At 38.6% G+C, this 20930-nt stretch overlaps 1 protein-coding gene across 1 annotated transcript in view; it reads right to left on the bottom strand.

Annotated features, from left to right (window-relative positions):
- Positions 1 to 20930, bottom strand: part of LARGE1 (LARGE xylosyl- and glucuronyltransferase 1) — a 586713-nt gene that overhangs the window by 83522 nt on the left and 482261 nt on the right. Inside the window, exons 8-9 of the mRNA XM_051961549.1 lie at positions 6009 to 6121; positions 2338 to 2463 (exon numbers count right to left, since the gene is read on the bottom strand). Coding sequence (XP_051817509.1) covers positions 2338 to 2463; positions 6009 to 6121 — 239 coding nt within the window. The remainder of the gene's footprint in view (positions 1 to 2337; positions 2464 to 6008; positions 6122 to 20930) is intronic.

Genomic DNA, 20930 nt, shown 5'->3' on the forward strand with positions numbered 1-20930 from the left:
CAGGGACAGGTGTGAGATTTGAATTCAAGAACTCTGACTCAAAATCCAGAGTTCTTCTCTCTTTAAGTTCTTATGATGCTACCAAGTCCTTTAACTCTCTATTTCCAAGACTTAAAGTTCATTTTACATCTGTTTCTAAAATCTCTTATTTCTTTCCACTCACTCTTGGTTAGGTTCCAGTCAAGGATATGATTGAGCCAGCTTAAACTGGCAATCACTTGATTGTTAAATTTGCAGTGTGAGCATTTACACTTTACAAATCAGCAAACATAACAAATCAGACTTTGATTTATTTACTTTGATTGTTTAAACTTAAGAAAGTGATGGAAGAAATATCAATTATGCCAATTAAACTTTAAAAAGGCCTGTCTTTTAGGAGAGCTGGTTGTTAAACATTTACCACCAGATTCCTGGTTGATGCTCCTGGTATACCAATCCTTCCTTCTGAGAGCCTGGATATGGATTAGGCACCTTTTGCTCCTTTAATTTTGGTCACTTTAGTGAGATTTCTATCAACCCATCTGTGTACAACCTGCAGGGACACTGTCAGTGGATCAGAGGTGCTGACAGAATTACAGGGTTTTTATAATACTGTGATGGGGGGTTTAGAATCATCATAAAATCCAAGGGGATAAAACCCCAGAGACCTTGTTGCCAGGAGATATAATCTGCCCTTTTCACATCTCTCTTTGCCCTCTCCTCATTTTCTCACTTAATTGCTAAGGCTAATGAATTTTGTCTGCAGGGGCTCTCTTGGATGCTTGCCAAATGACTCTGAACCCTTGGTAGGAAGTGGAGGGAATTCTAAAAGCTGATATTGTGTGGGGTTTAGGGGCAGGACATTCCACTTTCCAGCCTAAGGGCACTCATGAGACATCAGAGAGGCAGATGGTATGGTGAGAGAGAACATTGAATGTGAAGTTTGAACCCTAGTTCTTCCACTTACTACTTTAGTGACTTTGGTAAAGTGACAACCTCCATTGGCCTTTAGAGGTCTGGCTAGGAGAGAGACCCCTCGCTCTATAGTTACATATAGTCATAGGGACATTAGCCATCTAGTCCCAACCCTTCATTTAATAGATGAGAAAACTAAAGATCAGAGAAATGGCGGCTTGAATAAGGTCACATACTAGTAGAGTGGAATTTGGAACCAAGTATTGTGAGTTGCTGTCCAGCATTCTGTGCATTGCACCATAGTGAAATGTGATATAATTATAAACTGAGAGAATATGTTCTGATTGTTACAAATACAGATTGGCTTGCATGTTTTATTTTTTTAAAAATTACCCCTATTTAGCATAGTGCCAGGTAGATAGGGAATGATATGTCCCCTCTTCTCCTCTTTGTTGTTATTTTTGTTGTCTTCTCCTTCTCCTCCTCTTCCTCTTCCTCCTCCTCCTCCTCCTCTTCCTTCTTCTCCTTCTCCTTCTCTTCCTTCTCCTTGTCCTCCTTCTTTTTCTTCTTCTTCTTCTTCATCATCTTCTCTCTTTTCTTTCTCTTCTTCTTCTTGTTCTTTTTGTTCTTGTTCTTCTAATCTTTCTCCTTCTTCTTCTCTCTCGCTCTCACTCTCTCCTCCTTACTCTTTCTCTCTTTCCTTTCCTCATTTTATTTCTATTATCTCTTTCTTTCTATCTTTCTCTCCTGTTCCTCCTCTCTCCCTCTCTCTGTCCCTACCATTGTCCTTTCTTCCCCTCTTCCTATCATCCTGCCTGTCTTTCTGAATTTAGTGTTACAAAGAACCGAGTTTAAATCCTGCCTATTTATCTAGATGTCTACATATTTGTCTCTATCATTCATCTACATCTATCTATCCATCATTTATTAATCTATGTTTCAAATTGCCTATCTATCCATCTATTATCTATGTATAGACCTATCCGTCTATCTATTAATAATCTATCATTTGTCTGTTTAGCTATCCATCTGTCTATCTAATTTTCATATTTGAATTACATGAGACCTTTGTAATGATGCTCTTCCTGTGTGTTCACCTCATTTCTAGGAGACCCCAGGAAAAGAATGAGGAGGGACTCATCAGAGCAGAAACATCAAGAAGCACTGTTGGAAAGAAGACCTTGCAGTCCTAGCTCTCATAAGCTACAAAGGGATGGTGGAGGATATCAAGATTCCTGAATGACAAAGGCAAAAATAAACAGTGCAAGAAAAGCAGATTTTTCTCTCTTTTGGCTGCACAGATGTATGTCCATTCATTCCTTCTGAAGGCCCCCTCTCTCTTCCTTTGCTTTCTCACTAGGAAACCTTTTATTTTACTTGCAGGGAAATGTTTAGGGGCAGAAGAGAAGGAACTTTTGCCATCATGGCCCATAGTCACCCTACCTTTAGATCAGACACATCCCGATAACACTGTTCAGAACGAGTGTGGTCAGACAGCTGGACGTTCCAGAAGCAGGGGAGCTGGTACACCAGAAATGGATTTTGCTTGATGACCGCATTGAAAATATCCTAGGAGACACAACCAGGCCAACAGTCAGTCAAGTCCAGCCCATTATTTTAGCCATCTCATCACTGTGCCTCCCCAGAATAGACTTTCAATTACAGATTTAGAATTCAAAGAGACAATATAAGCCATCATATCCAAGCCCTGCTTCTTAGAGATAGATAACTGAGGGTCTCAGGGGTAAAATCAGGATCATCAAATTGGATTCATCCAGTCCAATTCATCTATTTTATATATGAGAAAATTGAGTCAATAAGTATGGATTAAGCACCTACTATGTATAAGGCACTGTGCTACGTGCTGAGGATATAAAGAAAGGATAGGAAAAAAAATTAGTTTCTGCCATTAAAGAGTTTATAATTAAAGAGCTCATAGATGTCAAGTAACTTTACAGGTCACTAGACTTCATCTAGTCCAGTACTCTCATTTTTCAAATAAGGAAATTAAGACTCAGGAGGTTAAGTGAAATCTTAGGATCATAGCTTCAGAACTCTCAGGATTTTAGAAGCCATTCCAATTTGACAACTGAGAAACTGAGGCACTGAGAAGTTTAATGACTAACCCAGTAAATATCTGCGGTAGCCCTGAAGCCCAATCTTGACTTGAAGTACTGTGTTCCTTCCACTATGCTATACTCCCCCTCACTTCTCTTGCCAGCTTCTGGAACAGTAGTAGCAGAGAGACAGTGGTACCAGGGAGATATAAGTCTGTCAGCCTGTTATATGGAGCAGCGTCTAATGGGCTCCAGCTGAGCTGCAAAGGAGTAAAATATAGTGGTGGATTTAGGGAAGAGGAGAAGCACAGTTTTGCTTCTCTCTTTTTTTTGGAAATCTTGTCATTTCTCTGATTTTTAGAATACATACGCTGGGTTTTGAGGATTTGGGGAGGAGTTTGGTTGCACAGAAGTATTTCCCTATCTTTGAGTTTTTATCTATGTCTCTTCTTTGGGACATTAACCCCTGGGAAGCCTTCCCAGGGCTATGTTTGATGCCCATGGTGTATGTAAGAGCATACTGATACTTTTTACTTTACAGGTGATCTCCACACAGCTTCATTGGTTGAGAGTCAATCTTCCAACACTAGGCAAAGATCATGATGATAATGACAAAACCTTTCTGAGATAGCCATGGGTTAGATCTTTAAAATGGCCTAATTTGAGACTTTATGAGAGTATTTGAGAACCAAGAATATAATAATGCTAAATGAAGAAAAAGTTGGTTATTGAGCTCCTCTTTCATCTTGGGAAATGGGCCTGAAAACTCCTATTCTGTATATAATTGTGCATAGAATTTTTATATTCAATTCCAATCTAAGCTTCCCAAGGATAGGGGATCATTCCGTTCTTTGTCTTTATATTATTAGCCCTTAACATAGAGCCTAGAACATGGTAAGCATTTAATAAATGATTACTGATTGGTCATTAAAGAAATAAGAATGGCTCAGGATGATTACTGATTGGTCATTAAAGAAATAAGAATGGCTCAGGGAAGGCTTGAAACTTACAAGGAGTTTATTTTTTTTAATTAATTAGGAACAAAGATAGATTTACTTTGAGCCTTTCTTTATAAGGCAAAGTATCACACGGCATGGAATACCTCGTTTTTCCTCTGGGCCATTGGTTGGGCTTCACGTGGAGAACCCAGTCCATTGAAGAGATGGCGTTATGAAAAGTTGGTCCCCTCACCAAACTGCTCTGACAAAGTGCAGAAATAGTCTTTGCAGAAATTCCTGGGTCTTTTGGGGAGTTTTGTGATAGATATACTAAGGATTCCATGAGGACAGGGAGCTGGGAGCACACATTTCCCATTTAGTGACCGAGTTCAGACATATCAAGGAAAGTTTTAACCCTTTGGGATTTTTCCCTGAGACACAAACATATGGCTAAACTCATTAAATAAATCCTAACAGGTGGCACCAGAAGGTGAATTATATGCCTCCAGAGTCTTAGATGAATGAAGAAACTTTCCATTTCTAACTGAAGGTCTAAATTCCTGGGTTTTCAAGACAAAGTCAAGTCATTGGGATTCAATTAAATGTGGTGACGATGAATGATTTCTCAATCCTCATCCCCAATTTAATTTTTAACATGTATATTATTTACATATTGTTATATTTAATTATAATTGTAAATTATAATCACAATACATTTAACTATTTATGTAACATGTATATCAATAACATGTTATTGTGAATTTATAAATATCAACAAATGAACATTTCCTAAAGTTCATAGACTTAGAGGTGGAAGTCATCTGGTCCAGCCGCTTCATTTTATAGGTGAATTGGAACCAGAGAAATTAAATATTTGGGTATGGATCCAAGAATGGATATGTGCACCTGTCGGCTGAGGGCCCTTCTTACTGAGGTCAGAGAGACTCATTGCTATCCACTGAGGGAAGAATTTCTTCAACTACAGAATGGTGATCTTGGTTGTTCTAGGCAGATGGGTGATTTCAGAGTTGGAAGCAAACTAAATGTCCACCAATCCAATCTACACCCTAAAATAATATCCTCTTTAACATATCCTCCCTCCCCAATCTTCATGTAGTTTCAGTTTAGAGACCTCCAAAGAGGGAGGACCTCCCCAGTGCTCCAGCCAAACCATTCCAGTTGAGGACAGATGTAATTATTGAATTTTCCTAATACTGAACTAAAATCTGGCTTTATGACATTTCCATTAATTTCCTAATCTTCTGCTTTCTGCAGCTCAACAGCATGAGAGTTATGCTTTTATGTGGTCCAAGACCCTTGGAAGATCATAATCAAGGGGATGATAAGAATAAAGTTTCAGATATCCCTTTGTCTCAGGCAAATACCTAAATAGTCATGCAGATCTTTTTAAAAAACCTTCTTTATTCTTCTTATTCTCATTCATCTCTGTGTTTTCTTTCACAACATGACTAATATGGGAATATGTTTTGCCTGATTGCACATGTATAACCTTTTTCAAATTGAATGCTTTTTCAATGAGGAAAAAGAAATAAAGAGAACTCAAAATTGTAAAAAGATGAATTAAAGTTGTTTCAGTTTTATAAAAATTTTTAAACTGTAAAAATTATTATAATGGTTTTATATGTAATTAAAAATAAAATATTTAAAAGGAAAACAGATGGTCACAGAATATATATATATATGTGTATATATATATATATATACACACACATATATAAACATATATTTTTTTAAAAGCTGATCATAGAACTTTAGGATCTTGATTTAGAGCTAGGAGAAAGTTCAGAGTCCATCTAGCCTGTAATGTCCCACTTTACCTGTCTTTGTCTCAGTTTTCTTATGTATAAAATGAGATGTCTAGATGAGGTGGCTCTTGGGGTCCCCTCTAACTCCTTCATTTTACAGATTTGGAAACTGAGCCTGAGAGTGACTGTTATGCTCCAGGTCACGTGGGCCATATGTATAAAGTCTTCATAATGCACCCTGCACATGCCTTCTGATTCCAAATCTTAGTTCCTATTAGTCTGTGAATTCACTCTTCAAAGCAAAACATTAGAATAGCCTCAGTGTTTGTTGCCAATAATTGGTCTACTCTCACCTGGTCAGCCAATGAGGTCGAAAGCATGCTCATCAGCTCCCTCTCTGCAGTCAGCCTCCACATCTGCTCCCACTTCATCTTACGTAGCTTATCCAGAAGCAACAGGATCACCCCTATATCAGAGAGATGCATAGAAATCAATGGGAGTTAGGCTGACAATATCTCAAGCCTATCCATGGAGCCAACAAGTAGATGGGCATTTATTAAGCACCAACTGTAAGTCAGGCACCTCACGAAACACTGTAAGGTATTTTAAACCTTCGTAATAGACTTTCCTCACAATAGTTCTGGGAGGAAGCTAGTTAAATGGTTCTACCCCAACTTTAACAATCAATCATTCAGAAAATATTTATTTAGTGCTTACTAAACAATAAGAGTAATAGTAATAATAGTGTTTATGAAATGCTTTAAGATATATGAAGCGCAGTAAATTCAACTCAACACTAGAGCCTAGTGAGCCAGGTGCTATTATTAACCCCTTTTAGAAATGAAGAAATAGAGCTTCAGAGGGTTCTAATGATTTTAAGGTTTTTCCCCCATGGAGCCATGAAGTCCCAGAGGCAGGATTTGAACTCATCTTCTTGACTCCAAATCCAATGTGCTTAAAAGTACCATTGGCTGAGCTAGCCCTCCTGAGGGGATGCTTTCCCCTTCAACATCTTGAAGACCGCTGGAACAGCGACTTATCTTCCTATCTCTTCTCTCACCCACTTGTTGCCCTGCTCTAGGTGCTCTCCAGAATGCCAAATGTTTTGGATAAAAAAAAAACACCAAAAGAAATCTAGAGGATGGTTATTGGTTTCATAGGAAAAATCTGCTCAGAAGTATCTGGTAGCTTCCTCATGCTTCCAAAGTAACTCTTAAACTCCTCTGATTTAGATTCAAAGCTCTGGACAAGCTATTGCCACCCTCTCTTATATTTCCCATAATCACCTTCCACTGACCCTCTATTCCATCCAAAGTGGCCCAAGGCTCACTGACCTTTTCCTTCCTTTCTCTATGTTAGAACACTCTATATGTATTACTGAAGTTTCAGCTGACTCAATATTCTCCTTATAAATCCTTTGCACAAATTAGTCTCACTGCTTTGTGGTAAAACTACCTATGTCCATTTATGAAAGGAATGGAACATCTAGTGAAGGAAGGAGATGGGGGATGGGTGGAAGAACTGGTTGAGTAAAATATTATGTTAAAATGCCTTCTTCTTGGATTAATTGCCATATAGGGGGTGGAAGAAAAGGGAGCATAATGGCAAAGTTAGCTCACCAGAGAAATGCAGTGATATAATTCATTTTCAACAGATTCACTTAAATGGATTCCAGTAAAACACTCCTAAGAGGGTTTCATTAAATCTTCCTATAAAATGAATTCTCACTAGTTTGGATAGAAGCTCCCATTTTGACGGAGGGAGGGATATATACCCCACTCCCCTCTAAAAAAAAAAAGATAGAATAGTCAATTGACACTATAAAGATCAATACCAGATCCAGAAGCCTCTGGAGGCTGAGCTGAGAATTGATGTCAAGGCTAGACAATTACCAACCAAGTAATAGATACTGACTAAGCAGAGGAGAGACTATGGTTGTTACTTCTCAGAGGATAGGAGATAGCAGGCATCTGGTGCAATCCCTTTCTATTACAGATGGGGAAACTGAGTCTCATAGAAGTATTTCTTTATGATTCATATAACCTACTTTGGTAATTCTAAAATCAGTATCTCCCTTCTCTAATACATTCTGCACATGTTATCAGAATTCCAAAATAATCTCTTTTATATTGTCCCTTTCTTGCTTAGAAAACTTCCATGATAATCCTTCCTTGCCCAAGTTGCCCGAAGAAGCCCAGTGTCACTATTCTGACATTCAAGACTCTTTAGAATCTTGCTTCACTACCTTTCAAATATTTTCTCATTAGTTTTTTACACAAATCCAAGTTAATTTATTTGCTATTCTTAGATTATTTATTGTATTTTCCTTTTCCTCTATCTTGACTCATGTCAATCCCTTGCCAAGAATGATGTCATTTCTCTTTCTCTTCAAATTCTGTTCATCCTTCATGACTGAGTTCAAATGAGAACTCCACCACTGGTAAAATCTCAGTTCCTGTAGAGCCCTTTAACTATAGTCTCCTAACTGAGTTTGTGCTGGATTTAAATTCAAAAGACCTGGCTTCAAATCCTAGTTTAGTCATTTGTTATCTAGAAGAATATGGACTTCCTGGACCCTTAATTTCTTTTTCTATAAAATAAGGTATGTGAACCAGGAAGGTCCTCTCAACTTTAAATCTATGGTCCTGATACTGAATCTACTGAGTTTTCAGTCCTGATATAACTGGAAGATAGGCCTACCATAATCAGAAATGGGAGTTTGCAGTCACTCTAAAGTCCAACCCTTATGTCATTGATGTCAAATAGAAAATGGGAGCCACTAAACTACAGATCCCTGAGGGCTGCATATTAATTTAGAAAACTTCATTTTCATATTATCAACTTATTTTTATTGATTTTGTTAAATATTTTTCATTTATATTTTAATCTGACTTGGGCCAAACTTTGGTAGGTGGGGAACTTCTGATTCCTTTTTCCCCCCTTAACACACATCTGCTTTGCTTTCTACCTTACTTTTTTCCTGGAATCATTATCTACTGATTCAAATGTGTTCCAAACATCCCAGAACTGGAAGAAAACTCTGGGGACATCTGGTCCAACCCTCTAATTTTAATGATGAGGAAACTGAGGAACAGTGAGAGTAAACACCTGATCCAAAGTCACACAGTTTAATTAATAATATAAAGCAAGACTCGGAAGGCTGGTCTTCTGAAGTCAAATCCAGTACTCTTGACACAATGCCTTGATATCTCTAAAACCTAAAACCCTTCTCCCTCTTGTCCTTTGTCACACTTTTCTCACTTCTCCACAGTGCTGGCAACTCCCCAACATGGCTGCTTCTACTGCTCCTATTCCCAGGCTCAGGCCACTGAGAACTGCTGGGGAAGGAAGCCACTCAATTTAGTTGATTGGGTCTAAAGCAAATTCCAAACGTTTGACTCCTGCTGGGCTTCCACCGCTGCTTGGCAATCTTTCTTGCTCATCAAACTCTTTACCCAGTGATTGTTCCAAATTTTTCTGATTCCCTTTCAACCTTCAGCTCTCTCCTCTTCAACTTCCCTTTAAGTGGAAGCAACACATTCCATTTTTGTACTGTACTGGTTTTTAGGAGATTGTTCCTTAGACCCATCCAGCATTTTTCCCCTTGGCTATTTTCACCTATTGTTCCTAGTCCTGGTCTGAAGCCAAGAAAAAATAAGTTAGATTCTTTTTGAAAAATATAAATGTAGCTATCACATCTCATTCTTTTCACTCAACTAATGTCTTTTCTTCTCGAGGCTAACTCTAGTTCCCATAGTCAAAACTCACAGAGCCTTTAGGATTCTTAAGTTTCTCTACGTACTTCTTGGAACATCAATATCCTATCTCAATCCAGCAACAACAATGAAAATCACCACTGCCACCATTTCTATAATGTGTCCTATATGTCAGGTACTCTGCTAAGTACTTTATAATTATTACCTTACTTGATCGTCATCTCAACTCTGGGAGATAAGTGCTATTATTATTATTATTCCTATTTTACAGAGGAAACCGAGGTAAACAGGGTAAAATAGTAACAATAATAGCTAACATTTCCATATTGTATACTATATGTCAGGCACTGTATTAAGTACTATAAAATTATCATTTTATTTGTTCCTCATTCAGGTGGGACTATTATCTCCATTTTACAGATGAGGAAACTCTGGTAAACAGAAGTTCAGTGAAGTGACTTCCCAAGAATCACACAACTAGTAAGTATCTGAGATGGGATTTGAACTCATGACTCCTTGACTCCTGGTGTTCTATGGTACAATCTTGGTTTCCAAATGGAATTGAACCCACACAATGATAGAGATTTCCAACTGGGATTACTTGAATATGACAAATGGACCAATGCTTTTTTAAACTGTAATGATCAAGGGTGTTTTCCCTGGTTTCAGTCTTCTGAATCAGCTTCAAGTATGGGATCTGATCCTCACAATAATCCTGTGAGGTAGATGCCATTTTTCTTTCTACTTTAAGCTGAGCTGAGGCAGAATGTCATTGGATGACTAGCTTTGGGATACATAGCCAATAAGTGTCTGAGATGAGATTTGAACTCAAATTATCCTGATGCTAGACCTGGCCCTCTACCTACTGTAGAACCTACCTGACTTTTTGATATTACTGTTAGTCCAATTAAGTTTCCGTTTTCCAAATGAGGAAACTGAGTCCCAGCTAAGTTTAGTGACTTACACAATTTGAAACGGGAGTAAATAGTAGAATTAAGATTTGAATTCTGGATCCAAATCCAGTGCTTTTCCCCCAGGACTGTTCCTGTGCTCTAGAAGCAGAGAATTCCATATGCCTGGGAAGATCCATGTTTCCAAACTGATCAAGAATACAGACAGTTCAATTATCATAAAAAGTCTCTTCTTTGCTGACCATCTCTGTCCATCCCTCTTCTGTTCACATCTTTTGTTTACATGCTTTGTGAGGATCAATACATTACTTACGGAGAATCCAGTTCTCAAATGGAATTGTAATCTAGCCTTGAGCAGTGAGTTTTTTTAAAAATCATTTTATGCAAGGTTATGATCTCTCTGTGTGTGTGTGTCTGTCTGTCTGTCTGTCTCTCTCTTTCTGTGTGTCAGTCTGTCTGTGTGTGTGTGTCACGGTCTCTCTCTGTGTCTCTCTGTCCCTTCTCTGTCTTTGTCTCTTTCTCTGTTAGTCTGTGTCTCTCTCTCTCTCATTTTATTTTTCTGTGTGTCTCTTTCTCCATCGCTCTGAGTGTCTCTCTCCCTCTCCAGTTTATCAAATCTTATTAAAAGGGTAGTAGGTCCATATTGTGAGGGGCACAGGTTCATAGATTAATTTAGTCATTACTTTTAGTCATTTATATTATTATTTTAATCATACAATTAGCACTGTAATATATTTTATATCTATAGCACATTTATGAGACATTAGAATATAGGATCATACATAGAGATATGGCTTAGTGTCAGGAAGACCTAGGTTTAAGGTCTATCTTTGGCAATACTCAATGGTCTGGACAAATAATTTAAGCTCATATTGCCCCAGGAAATCTGCTAAGACTATGAATTACATGGCAGATGCCTTTACAGATCTATAGCAGGAAAGGGGATTTTTATATTGGGAACTCTTCACACTGATCAAACAACAGATTCATTCACTCATAGGGAAAGGAAGGAATAAACATTATTAATCACCGACTGCGTGTCAGGTACTGTGTTAGGGGATAATTAAAAAAAAAAGGCAAGACAACTGTTCCTGTCCTCAAGGAGCTTACAATCCAATTGGGGAGAAAACATGCAAATAAACACATACAAAGCAAGCAAAGAAATCATCCACAGAGGGAAGGCACTGAAATTAAACAAGACTTCCCATAAAAATGGGGCTTTAATTAGAACTTGAAGGAAACTAGGGAAACCAATAGTTAAGAAGGGAGGAGGGAGAGCATTTCAGGCATGAGGGACAGACAGAGAGAATGCCTGAGCCAAGGGATGGAGGGTGTTGTTCATGGAAGAGTCAGGAGGCTGATTTCATAAACATCATCTCATTGGAAAAGCAGGTGATGTTATGTTTTCATTTTACAATTGAAGAAACTGAGGCAATAGCACATAAATGAAATACTTTGGGTGAGACAGCTAAGGAGTGTCTAGGGCTGGACTTGACTCAGATCTTCCTGACTTCCCGCCAGCTCTGTGACACACGTGTCACAGTTGATTAAGTTTCTGTATTACCAGTGCTTAACCCATTGATTGACACACAGGAAGTACTCATTCATTCAATTAGAGCAAGAAGGGCCTTAGATACGTCCTATTCTAATCCCTTTGTCTTACAGTTGAAGAAACTGAGGCTCAGAGAATGAATCTCAAGATTGGCACCAAATTATGAAGAATATAAGTGACAAAGGCAGGATCTTGAATTCCAATGGCAGAGATCTTTCCATTTTAACACAAGATAACATCCCTCCCTCCCCCAATAAAGAAACATATAAATATTTTTTTTGTCACAACCTGCCTGTCACTTAGAAAGCTGAAGTCAGAGAGGGAGAGAAAAGGGAAAAAGGGGAAGAAAAGAGAGAGAAAGAGAGAGAGAGAGAGAGAGAGAGAGAATGAATGAGAATCAGAGAGCTATTTGTCCAATGCCACACATTTAGCAAATGTGCCCAGGCAAGAGTCCTAGATGGAAGAAGAATCTGTCAGTGATTAAATCACAGGACCAGCTACACAGAACCTTATGTTTTAAACCATCATATTTAAAGATAAGAAAATGTTGTCCAGAGAGTTCAAGCTCTTTGTCAAGGTCACACAGTAAATTAATAGAAAGGATGACAATTAGCCTGGGATCTCCTAGTTCGATGTCTCTCCTAGTAAGTATTTTAGAGGAGCGAGACATAATGGTTCTAACTATTTTGTAATTACAATTAAAGCTCTAGAAGTAATGTCAGGAGGTCAATTGGTCATGCCTTTCCTTGGAGGGGCATTCATATCTCAACCAGTCAAGCACAATGGGTGCATTTCAGATGGCCAACCTGATCGGAATTATGGCCCAGGTGAGAGGAGAAGGATAGGTGGCCTGTCCAAGGTAGATCAGAAAGCATTTTGTGGGTTAGAAACAAAAATGTAAAAGAAGAATTATTTGATCACATCTAGCAAAGTTCCCTATGATGTAAGGGGCAAGCACAGCATAGCGGAGAGTATCAACTTTGGTCCAAAGAAGACCTAAATTCATTTCTGACCTCTAACAGGTAAGTGAGTCAGGACAAGAGATTTAAGCTTTCTTACTTTCAGTTTCCTCCCTTGTAATCTAGGGATAATATGTCTGTAGTCCTTTAAAAATATCTTGGGCTTTCAGTGATACAAATGTGAAGTGCTTTGTATACATTAGGGCTATATAAATGCCATATGGTAGAAATATCCTGATAGCATTATAGGAAAAAAGAATCAATCAATCAAGCACCTACTATGTGCACTAGGAGGATCCTGGGGCTACTTATCCTGGGATGATTAAAAAAAAAAAGATGAAGGAACAGACTCATGTCTGAGAAGTATCAGACTACAGGGCAGCTTTGCAAGAGAAACCATGAAAATCTCATTGCTTGAGCCCTCTGGAAAGAAGACTGGACAAAGTCATAGAAAACTCCCAGCTGGGCAAAATTCTGCAGCAGCATGAGGGAGAGAAAGACAGGCAACTTGATTTATTTTTCATTTCTCACTTATTATAGTCTAGGTCACAAGAAAATATGACAAAAGCATGGTGTAGGAGGGGGAGGGTTGGGATGTGGAGACACTGGAAAGGATGAGTAGAGAGGTAAAGGAGAAAATGAGAGATCCCAAAGTCAATTAATTCTTAAATATTAGGATAATTATGGATTAGAAGGAAATTAATCCTTCCTTCCTTCCTTCCTTCCTCCCTTTCCTTCCTTCCTTCCTCCCTTTCCTTCCTTCCTTTCCTTCCTTCCTTTTTTCCTTCCTCCCTTTCCTTCCTTCCTTCTTTCCTTTCTCTTTTTCCTTCCTCCCTTTCCTTCCTTCCTTCCTTCCTTCCTTCCTTCCTTCCTTCCTTCCTTCCTTCCTTCCTTCCTTCCTTCCTTCCTTCCTTCCTTTCCTTCCTTCCTTCCCTTCCCTTCCCTTCCCTTCCCTTTCCTTTCCTTTCCTTTCCTTTCTTTCCTTTCCTTTCCTTTCCTTTCCTTTCCTTTCCTTTCCTTCCTTCCTTCTTTCCTTCCTTCCTTTTTTCCTTCCTCCCTTTCCTTCCTTCCTTTCCTTCCTTCTTCCTTCCTTCCTTCCTTCCTCCTTCCTTCCTTCCTTTCCTTCCTTCCTTTTTTCCTTCCTCCCTTTCCTTCCTTCCTTCTTTCCTTTCTCCTTTTCCTTCCTCCCTTTCCTTCCTTCCTTCCTTCCTTCCTTCCTTCCTTTCCTTCCCCCCTCCCTTCTTTCCTTTCTTCCTCTCTCTCTTTCTCCCTCTCCCTTTCTCTTCCTTTCTCTCTCTCCCTCCTCATTTGCTCCTTTTTATTAGAATTTAAGCCCTTTGAGGATGGAGAATGTTTCACTTCTGTCTTACTATCTTAGTTCCAGCACAAAGGTAACATTTACTAAATGCTTATTAATAAACTTAAGAAAACATACCCCACATTTACACTGTCCTCATTTTTAGAAAGTATTTTCTTATACGGTACAAAACCAATGGTCCTGCCTTCCAGAGAGCTTATAGTCTAGCATGGGAATTGAACTGCATCCCTCTGAAATGATAAATCAAATATTTTAAGTGCTAGAGAGAGGAAGGAGAATTCCATGGAGAAAAATCACTTGTGAGTGAGGAGGGTAGGGAAGCCAATCAGAGAAGAGATGACTTTGTACTGGGCCTTGAAGGATGGATATGATCTAAGTAGAAGATGGACCCAAGAGGCAGAGAAAGGAAAGCATATTAGGTAGAGTTTACCTCAGTAAAGGCAGAGAGATGGGAAAGTCTGAGGCATGTCTGGAGAATACTAAGGCATCTCCTTTTTCTAGTACAAAGAATATATGAGAAGCAGAAGGGAAAGAGAAGGCTAGGTCAGTTCATTCCTGGAATCACCCTCTGGTAAGCCAAGTGGAGATCATGGTTCATGTCGGCCCAGATAAAGGGGTATTACCTGACACTGGGTGCCCTGAACCCAGTTCCAGGAGCCTACCTGGAGGCTGGACTTCGCCTTTGCACACGCTTGCTCTTTTTAACAATTTCATGATGTCCTGCTTTGGGCTGAAGGTCAAGAGAAGGTAGAGTTTCTCCTCCCACTGCACCAGATTCTGCAAAATACCAGGACTATCCCCTATGAATTTCTATCAGATGGTGAGTCTTTTTTGCTGCATTTTGACAGCAAACTACAGAAGGGGTAATGACCCATCTCTTACAAAGAATAAAAACAAACAGAGGCTATGTTCACTTATGGGAAGAGTTGACTGGTAGGTATGAAAATATTCTTCTTTGCTCATAAATCTATAATTAAATACAGATGTATTCTAAATATAGGCAATAGAGAAGAATGAATTTGGGGAATATTAATGAAAATAACACGTTTATATAGCAGTTACAGTTTGTAAACACTTATAGCCTTCACAAGATCCTTGTGAGATAGTAGGTCAAGTATTATTATTCTAATTCTGTCAACAAGAAAATTGATTACAACATGGGAAGCAAGACTACCATATAATCCAAGCCCAGTTCCTTTTCTCCAGCATCAGTGACACCCTACTGAAGAAGGAGAAGTTTCATGGTTCTTCTTAATTCACAGGATTATATGAAAGGAGGTTTAGAATTGAAAGTGAGATTGGGGGCCACCTCCTCATATTACAGATAGGGAAACTGAGGCACAGAGATGTCATGTGACTTATCCAGAGATATAAAAGACAGGAGCTGGAGGTCAGATCTTCTAATTCTAAATTGATACAGTCTGAATGCTATAGTAGGGTCTTCATGACCAGAATGTTTTATAGAGCCTTAGTGTGATATAAAGATTCAATAAGAATTGGACTTTCTACGTGACCCCAGTAAATAAAACTGGGCACAAAGTTCCAAAACAGTAGATCCCAGGCCGATGTGTTTGGGGGATCAGGTAGAGCTGGAGGAATGGAACCTTTCCCAATAATTAGAACTGACCAATAATGGCACTTGTTGCTTTGAGGAGTCCTGGAATTTCTTTTCACTGGCATTTTTGAAGTAGAGACTGAACAAGTATTTCTCAGGGATATTGTCAGTTAGGGAGATTTCTATGCAGGTACAAATGAAAGTAACTAGATGGTCTCTTATAATTTTAAGATTCTGTGCTAATGTGAATTTTATTGTCATTGCTTTTATTTTGTGCACGCCTCTGATTTTACCACTCTGAAATCAGTAGGGTATCTCTCAGTGTGGAAAATTCTTACACTGAGGCAAGCAGCAAACTTTTATATTTTGCAGTCTTGGAAAGCTTCCCAGAACACTGAGCTATTAATTGATTTACCAGAGTCCTTTATCAGTTATGTGCCAGAGACAGGACTTGAATCCAGGTACTACCATCAATTATCATCATTAATCATCATTTCCACAATCTCTATGCTTTTCCCCCCAAAAATATGAATGCCATGGAGAAATGTGTATTTATTAAGAAATATAGGAACTGGGCTTCATTTCTAAGGTCACTTTCAGCTCTAAATTTCGGATCCTATAAAGTCACTTCATATTTCTGGGAGTTAGTTTCTCCTTCTAAGAAAAAGAGGAGGTTGGACCACAGGGCTTTTCCAGTTCTGTATTTAGGATTCTGTGATTTGTGTGAACCAATGCAGGGGGCAGATCCCTGCAGGAGAAAAACCAGAAGAGAAATAGACTTGCTAACTCCAACAACATGATCAAGATATAAGAGAGGGAGCTGAGTTTCAAGTGACTGAGAAATCAGATGCTGTCCCAGAGAATAAATAATGAAACAGAAATATCTGTCCCTCCTCTCTTCTGAGAGGAGGGAGACTACCAGGCAAGAGTGATGCAGACTCTTTCAGAAGAGCTCATTCCACCGATCTTTATTATGCAATTCTTTTTCATTGTTATGAGGTAGAATTCAATTCCAGAGTAGAGGCTGGCCTGGTTACACTCAAAAGTAACTGTGATCTACTGAAAACAAACTAATGCTTTTGTATCCTCATTATTCAGAACACTGGTTGGCACACAGTAGGTACTTAATAAATGTTTATTGATTGATTGATTCTGTCAGCACAGACATCAGATTTGGAGTCAGAAGACCTGGGGTCCACTTCTCTCCCTCATTTACCAGCTGTGTAACTAGGCAATCCATCCCCTTTGTGGCTTTTGGGTCTCTGATCAACAAAGTACTAGATTTGGAATCTTCACATTAAGATGGTTTTTAAGGTCCCCTTGTGCCATAAATTCCATAAGTCATAGATGAAATTAACAGTTTAGAAAAATCTGTTGCCAATATAAATGGAACGTGCTGACTATTAGAAGAGCTCCTGTTTCCTTATTTTTTCCCCAATCTTTTTCTCGCCTTCTGATGATGGTGTCACAACCAGAGATTATGAGCTCCCTTGGGGTTATTCCAAGTGGCTGCTAAGTGATACACTGGGAGAGAAAGGGGAAAAAACAACAAGGAACAGATGTAAAATTATAAACATAAATTATTATTTGAGGCAGTCTCTGAAGCCTGTTTATGCTCTTAAATCCAATGGCATCCATACCAGTTTATCAACAAGACCTCCTCCTGTTCCCATGTCCGTTTTTGTTTGTTTTTGTTCTTAATTTTTTGTTTTGCACCCAGGTTGTGGAGCAGCTGAAAAAACCCATCTCTGTAACTCCCATAACCATTACTATTTATTGACCTCCCTCCCACCGTGCTGGGGGATTAACTAATTAATGTTTGCAAAGTGCTTTGAAAATATAAAGTACTGTATAAAAGCTTAATAAATAACAGTTACAGAAACTATACATTTCCTCATTAAGGTGCCTAATTATCCCTCAGTGAACTTGCATAATTCCCACTAGAAGGAAGGAGAATTATGAGCATGCATGCAAAGTAAGGAACCAGATTTCCAAGTGAACACTAGTTACACTAATGAAAATGGCTGCATCTTAAATTGGACCCTTTCAACCTGAAAGAGCTGAAATTCAGCTATGGAATACGTGGTCCAAGTCAGATTAGGATGCTGCTTAGCAGGGGGAGCTGGAGTAGGAATCAATGAACCAACTGGGAGCCTGGGTACAACAAATGTAAGTTCTAGCTCTGACATGTTGAATGGAGGGTGACCTCCGGAAAAGCCATGGAGACTCTCTAAGCCTCAGTTTCCACTTTGATAAGATAAAGATGCTGTACTCGCTCTGAGAGTCAACTGATGAAATTTCCTGCTAACTTGTCGAAGTGATATAAGAGCTATTTCAAGTGTGGAAAAAGCTGTCATGTTTAAGAGGGGAGAAATGAAACAAATCAAAACGAAAATGTGTCCTGTTTGACCCCTGAGCATAAACTAAGAACAACAGAAATGAACAGATGAAGATGAGTGTATAGTGAATGGAATGTTAGAATCAGGAAGGTCTGAACTTAAATCCTGCCTCTGATACTAAGTAGCTACAAGGCACTTTGTGCCTCAATTTCCCCATTTGCAAAATGGAGATAATAACAGGACCTATCATCTAGATTGTGGTGAGAATAAAGTGAGATAATATTTGCTAAGCATTATATAATTACCAGCCATGTTATTATAGGTATCACTACTAATAATAATGAATAAACTTTATGATGAAATAAAATCCTATAAATACAAGATAGGTAAAAATAAAGTTGTAAGAGAATTTTGTAGAGAAAGACCACTTTTTTGTTGAAGATAGGGAGGTCAATCGGAGAAGGCTTCATTAAAGAAAAAAGAATTGAATTGGGTACTCTATTATTGCTATAATCATCATCATCATTAAATATGCTTATTTATTATTATATATGTATGTATGTATATATATGTATATATGTGTATGTATGTATATATATATGTACATATATATATATACATACATATGTATGTATGTATATATATAATAAAAGTAAAGAACATTAGATCTGGTGACATAAGACCTGAGATCACATCCTCCTGCTCCTAACTACCTAGTGTGATCTTGGACAAAATTCTTCTCCCTGGTCTTCTATTACCTCCTCTCTAAAATAAGAGAGTAGAATTAAATTGTCTCTGAGGTACGTTTAGGCTCTGGATTTTTACCGTAATTTTTGATAACTGGAAGGCATCGAAATAATTCTTTATGTAAAGAACACTTCTTAACAATTAAAGCCAGCACAAGTGGAAGTGGGCTGCTTTGGGAAAATAGTAGATTCCTTTTCAATGGGTGACTTTAAGCAGAGTCTGGAGGACCACTTAACAGGTATGATCCATACATGTTGGTCAGAACTGTTGGTCAGAAATAGGTGGACTTTGATGCTTTCTGAGACTTCTTCTAATCCTGAGATTCTAAAATTCTTTAACCATTTGATGTCTAAGAAACTCTCAATTTCACAGGAGACCTTCTCTTCCCTTAAGGAAATCTTGATTTAAATTCGACATGGGATATAAAATAAAAGAAACTAGAATGGAGTGGTTGGAAGGTTTCACCTTTGGCTGTCAGAATGAGAGCAAAGAGCCAAATGAGAATTTAAAAAAATCAAAGGGCTCTGCCATGAACATCTGGTCCAGTGGTGAAAGTTTTCATTTTTAGATGAGAGTTCCATGTTCTCTTTTCCCAAATGAAGTCATTAGGAAGAACTTAGCAGCTGGTGGGTAAGTCAGGAGGAAGGAAAGGTTCTATCATCCAGGGAGGAGAGATTTCAGAAAACCAAGGGGTAGGCCACATGTTGAGGGAGGGGAAGATTGGCGATATGAATTCCTCTAACTAGGTCTTGGAGCAAGCCAATGGTAAATCAAGTGACCAGAATTTGTGAATATCCAGTCCAACTGAATTTCTTCAACTGCCAATAACCTTAGATGTGATCTCTGTGGGCTCAGCACCAAAGTCAAGTTCCCTTCATCCCATTTATCCGAAAGACCATTTAAAGAAACACATACCACTACTCAATAGTAATGACACTCACAATAATTCACAATAATGATGATGATAACAACAATAATCTTAGCTAACATTGTAAGCTGTGAATCTAGAATTTTGTCTTTATGATAACCCTGTGAAGTTGAGGAAATTGAGGAAAATAAATTTGGGGGAAGTTAGGTGACTTGTCCAGAATTACACAGACAATTGATGTTTAACACAAGACTCAAACTCATTCTATATCCAACATTCTATATATTAAACTATAGAATATTTCTATTTAAAGGGTCTTCTGAAATGTTAGTTGATAGGATCATAGATTTTAGGGTTGGAAAGAACCAATAAAGGATATTAAATCCAATCTCATTTTATAGATGAGGGAACTGAGACACAAATTAATTTAACCAGTTATCAAGAGTCTTAATTGTAACTGAAGCCCAGATTTTCCTAACATTTGAACTCTGAAGCCCTATCCCCTATACTGTACCACCTTTCAGTTCTTATTCCTATCATGAGGATGATGCCAGAGCATCCAGTTTGAGGAAATAAAGGGAAAGGATCAGGGAAATGTTGTTGTCTGTGAAAATGATCCTCCAGGCCAAACTCCTTGCTTTTTGGAGGCTCCCAGATTCCTCTTTCATCCATGGCCCCATAAAAGGTGAGTTTATTAAAACCACTTAATTTAAAATCTCCTGCTGATTCTACAAGTGATTTGCTTTTGATCACACAAATGAGAAGTTTCTATCATCTGTGTTTTGCTTTCCTCCATCCCCATTCTCTTTTCTCAAAAGCGACCGAGTAGGGAAAGAAAACAGATGCCCCTAGCTCCCCTCAACCTTCTTTGACTTTGCAAGGTTTTTGAAGGTTTACATAGAGAGGAGTTCAAAGGGTCCCTCAAACCTTTTAAAAAGTGGAGCTCCGAGGGCCTGCATTTCCTTCCCCATTGGTCTCATTGGAAATCATCTCAGCAGGCTAAGAGAAGAACAATCCTTATATAACAAGGAGAGCGGGAAAGGTTAAACTGAAGACCTCGATGAACTTTAAAGCAGAAGACCTCACTTCCCTGGCAGCCAGAATGAAAATCATCCAGAAATAATGTGGGTGGAGGCTAAGTCCTTCTTAGAACCAGCCTCAGGCTCATTTGCCACTATTGCCTTCTCATCTCTTTCCATGTTTTCCCTGGATGGGAAAGACTCTAATTATCTTTCTTTGTGCTCACTACAACCCAGCCAAACTGCCCTGCTTTGCTATTTCTTGTAAATGAGTTCTTCTCTTGAGCAGAA

The sequence above is a fragment of the Antechinus flavipes genome, chromosome 5 (assembly GCF_016432865.1).
Source record: "Antechinus flavipes isolate AdamAnt ecotype Samford, QLD, Australia chromosome 5, AdamAnt_v2, whole genome shotgun sequence".
NCBI lineage: Eukaryota > Metazoa > Chordata > Mammalia > Dasyuromorphia > Dasyuridae > Antechinus > Antechinus flavipes.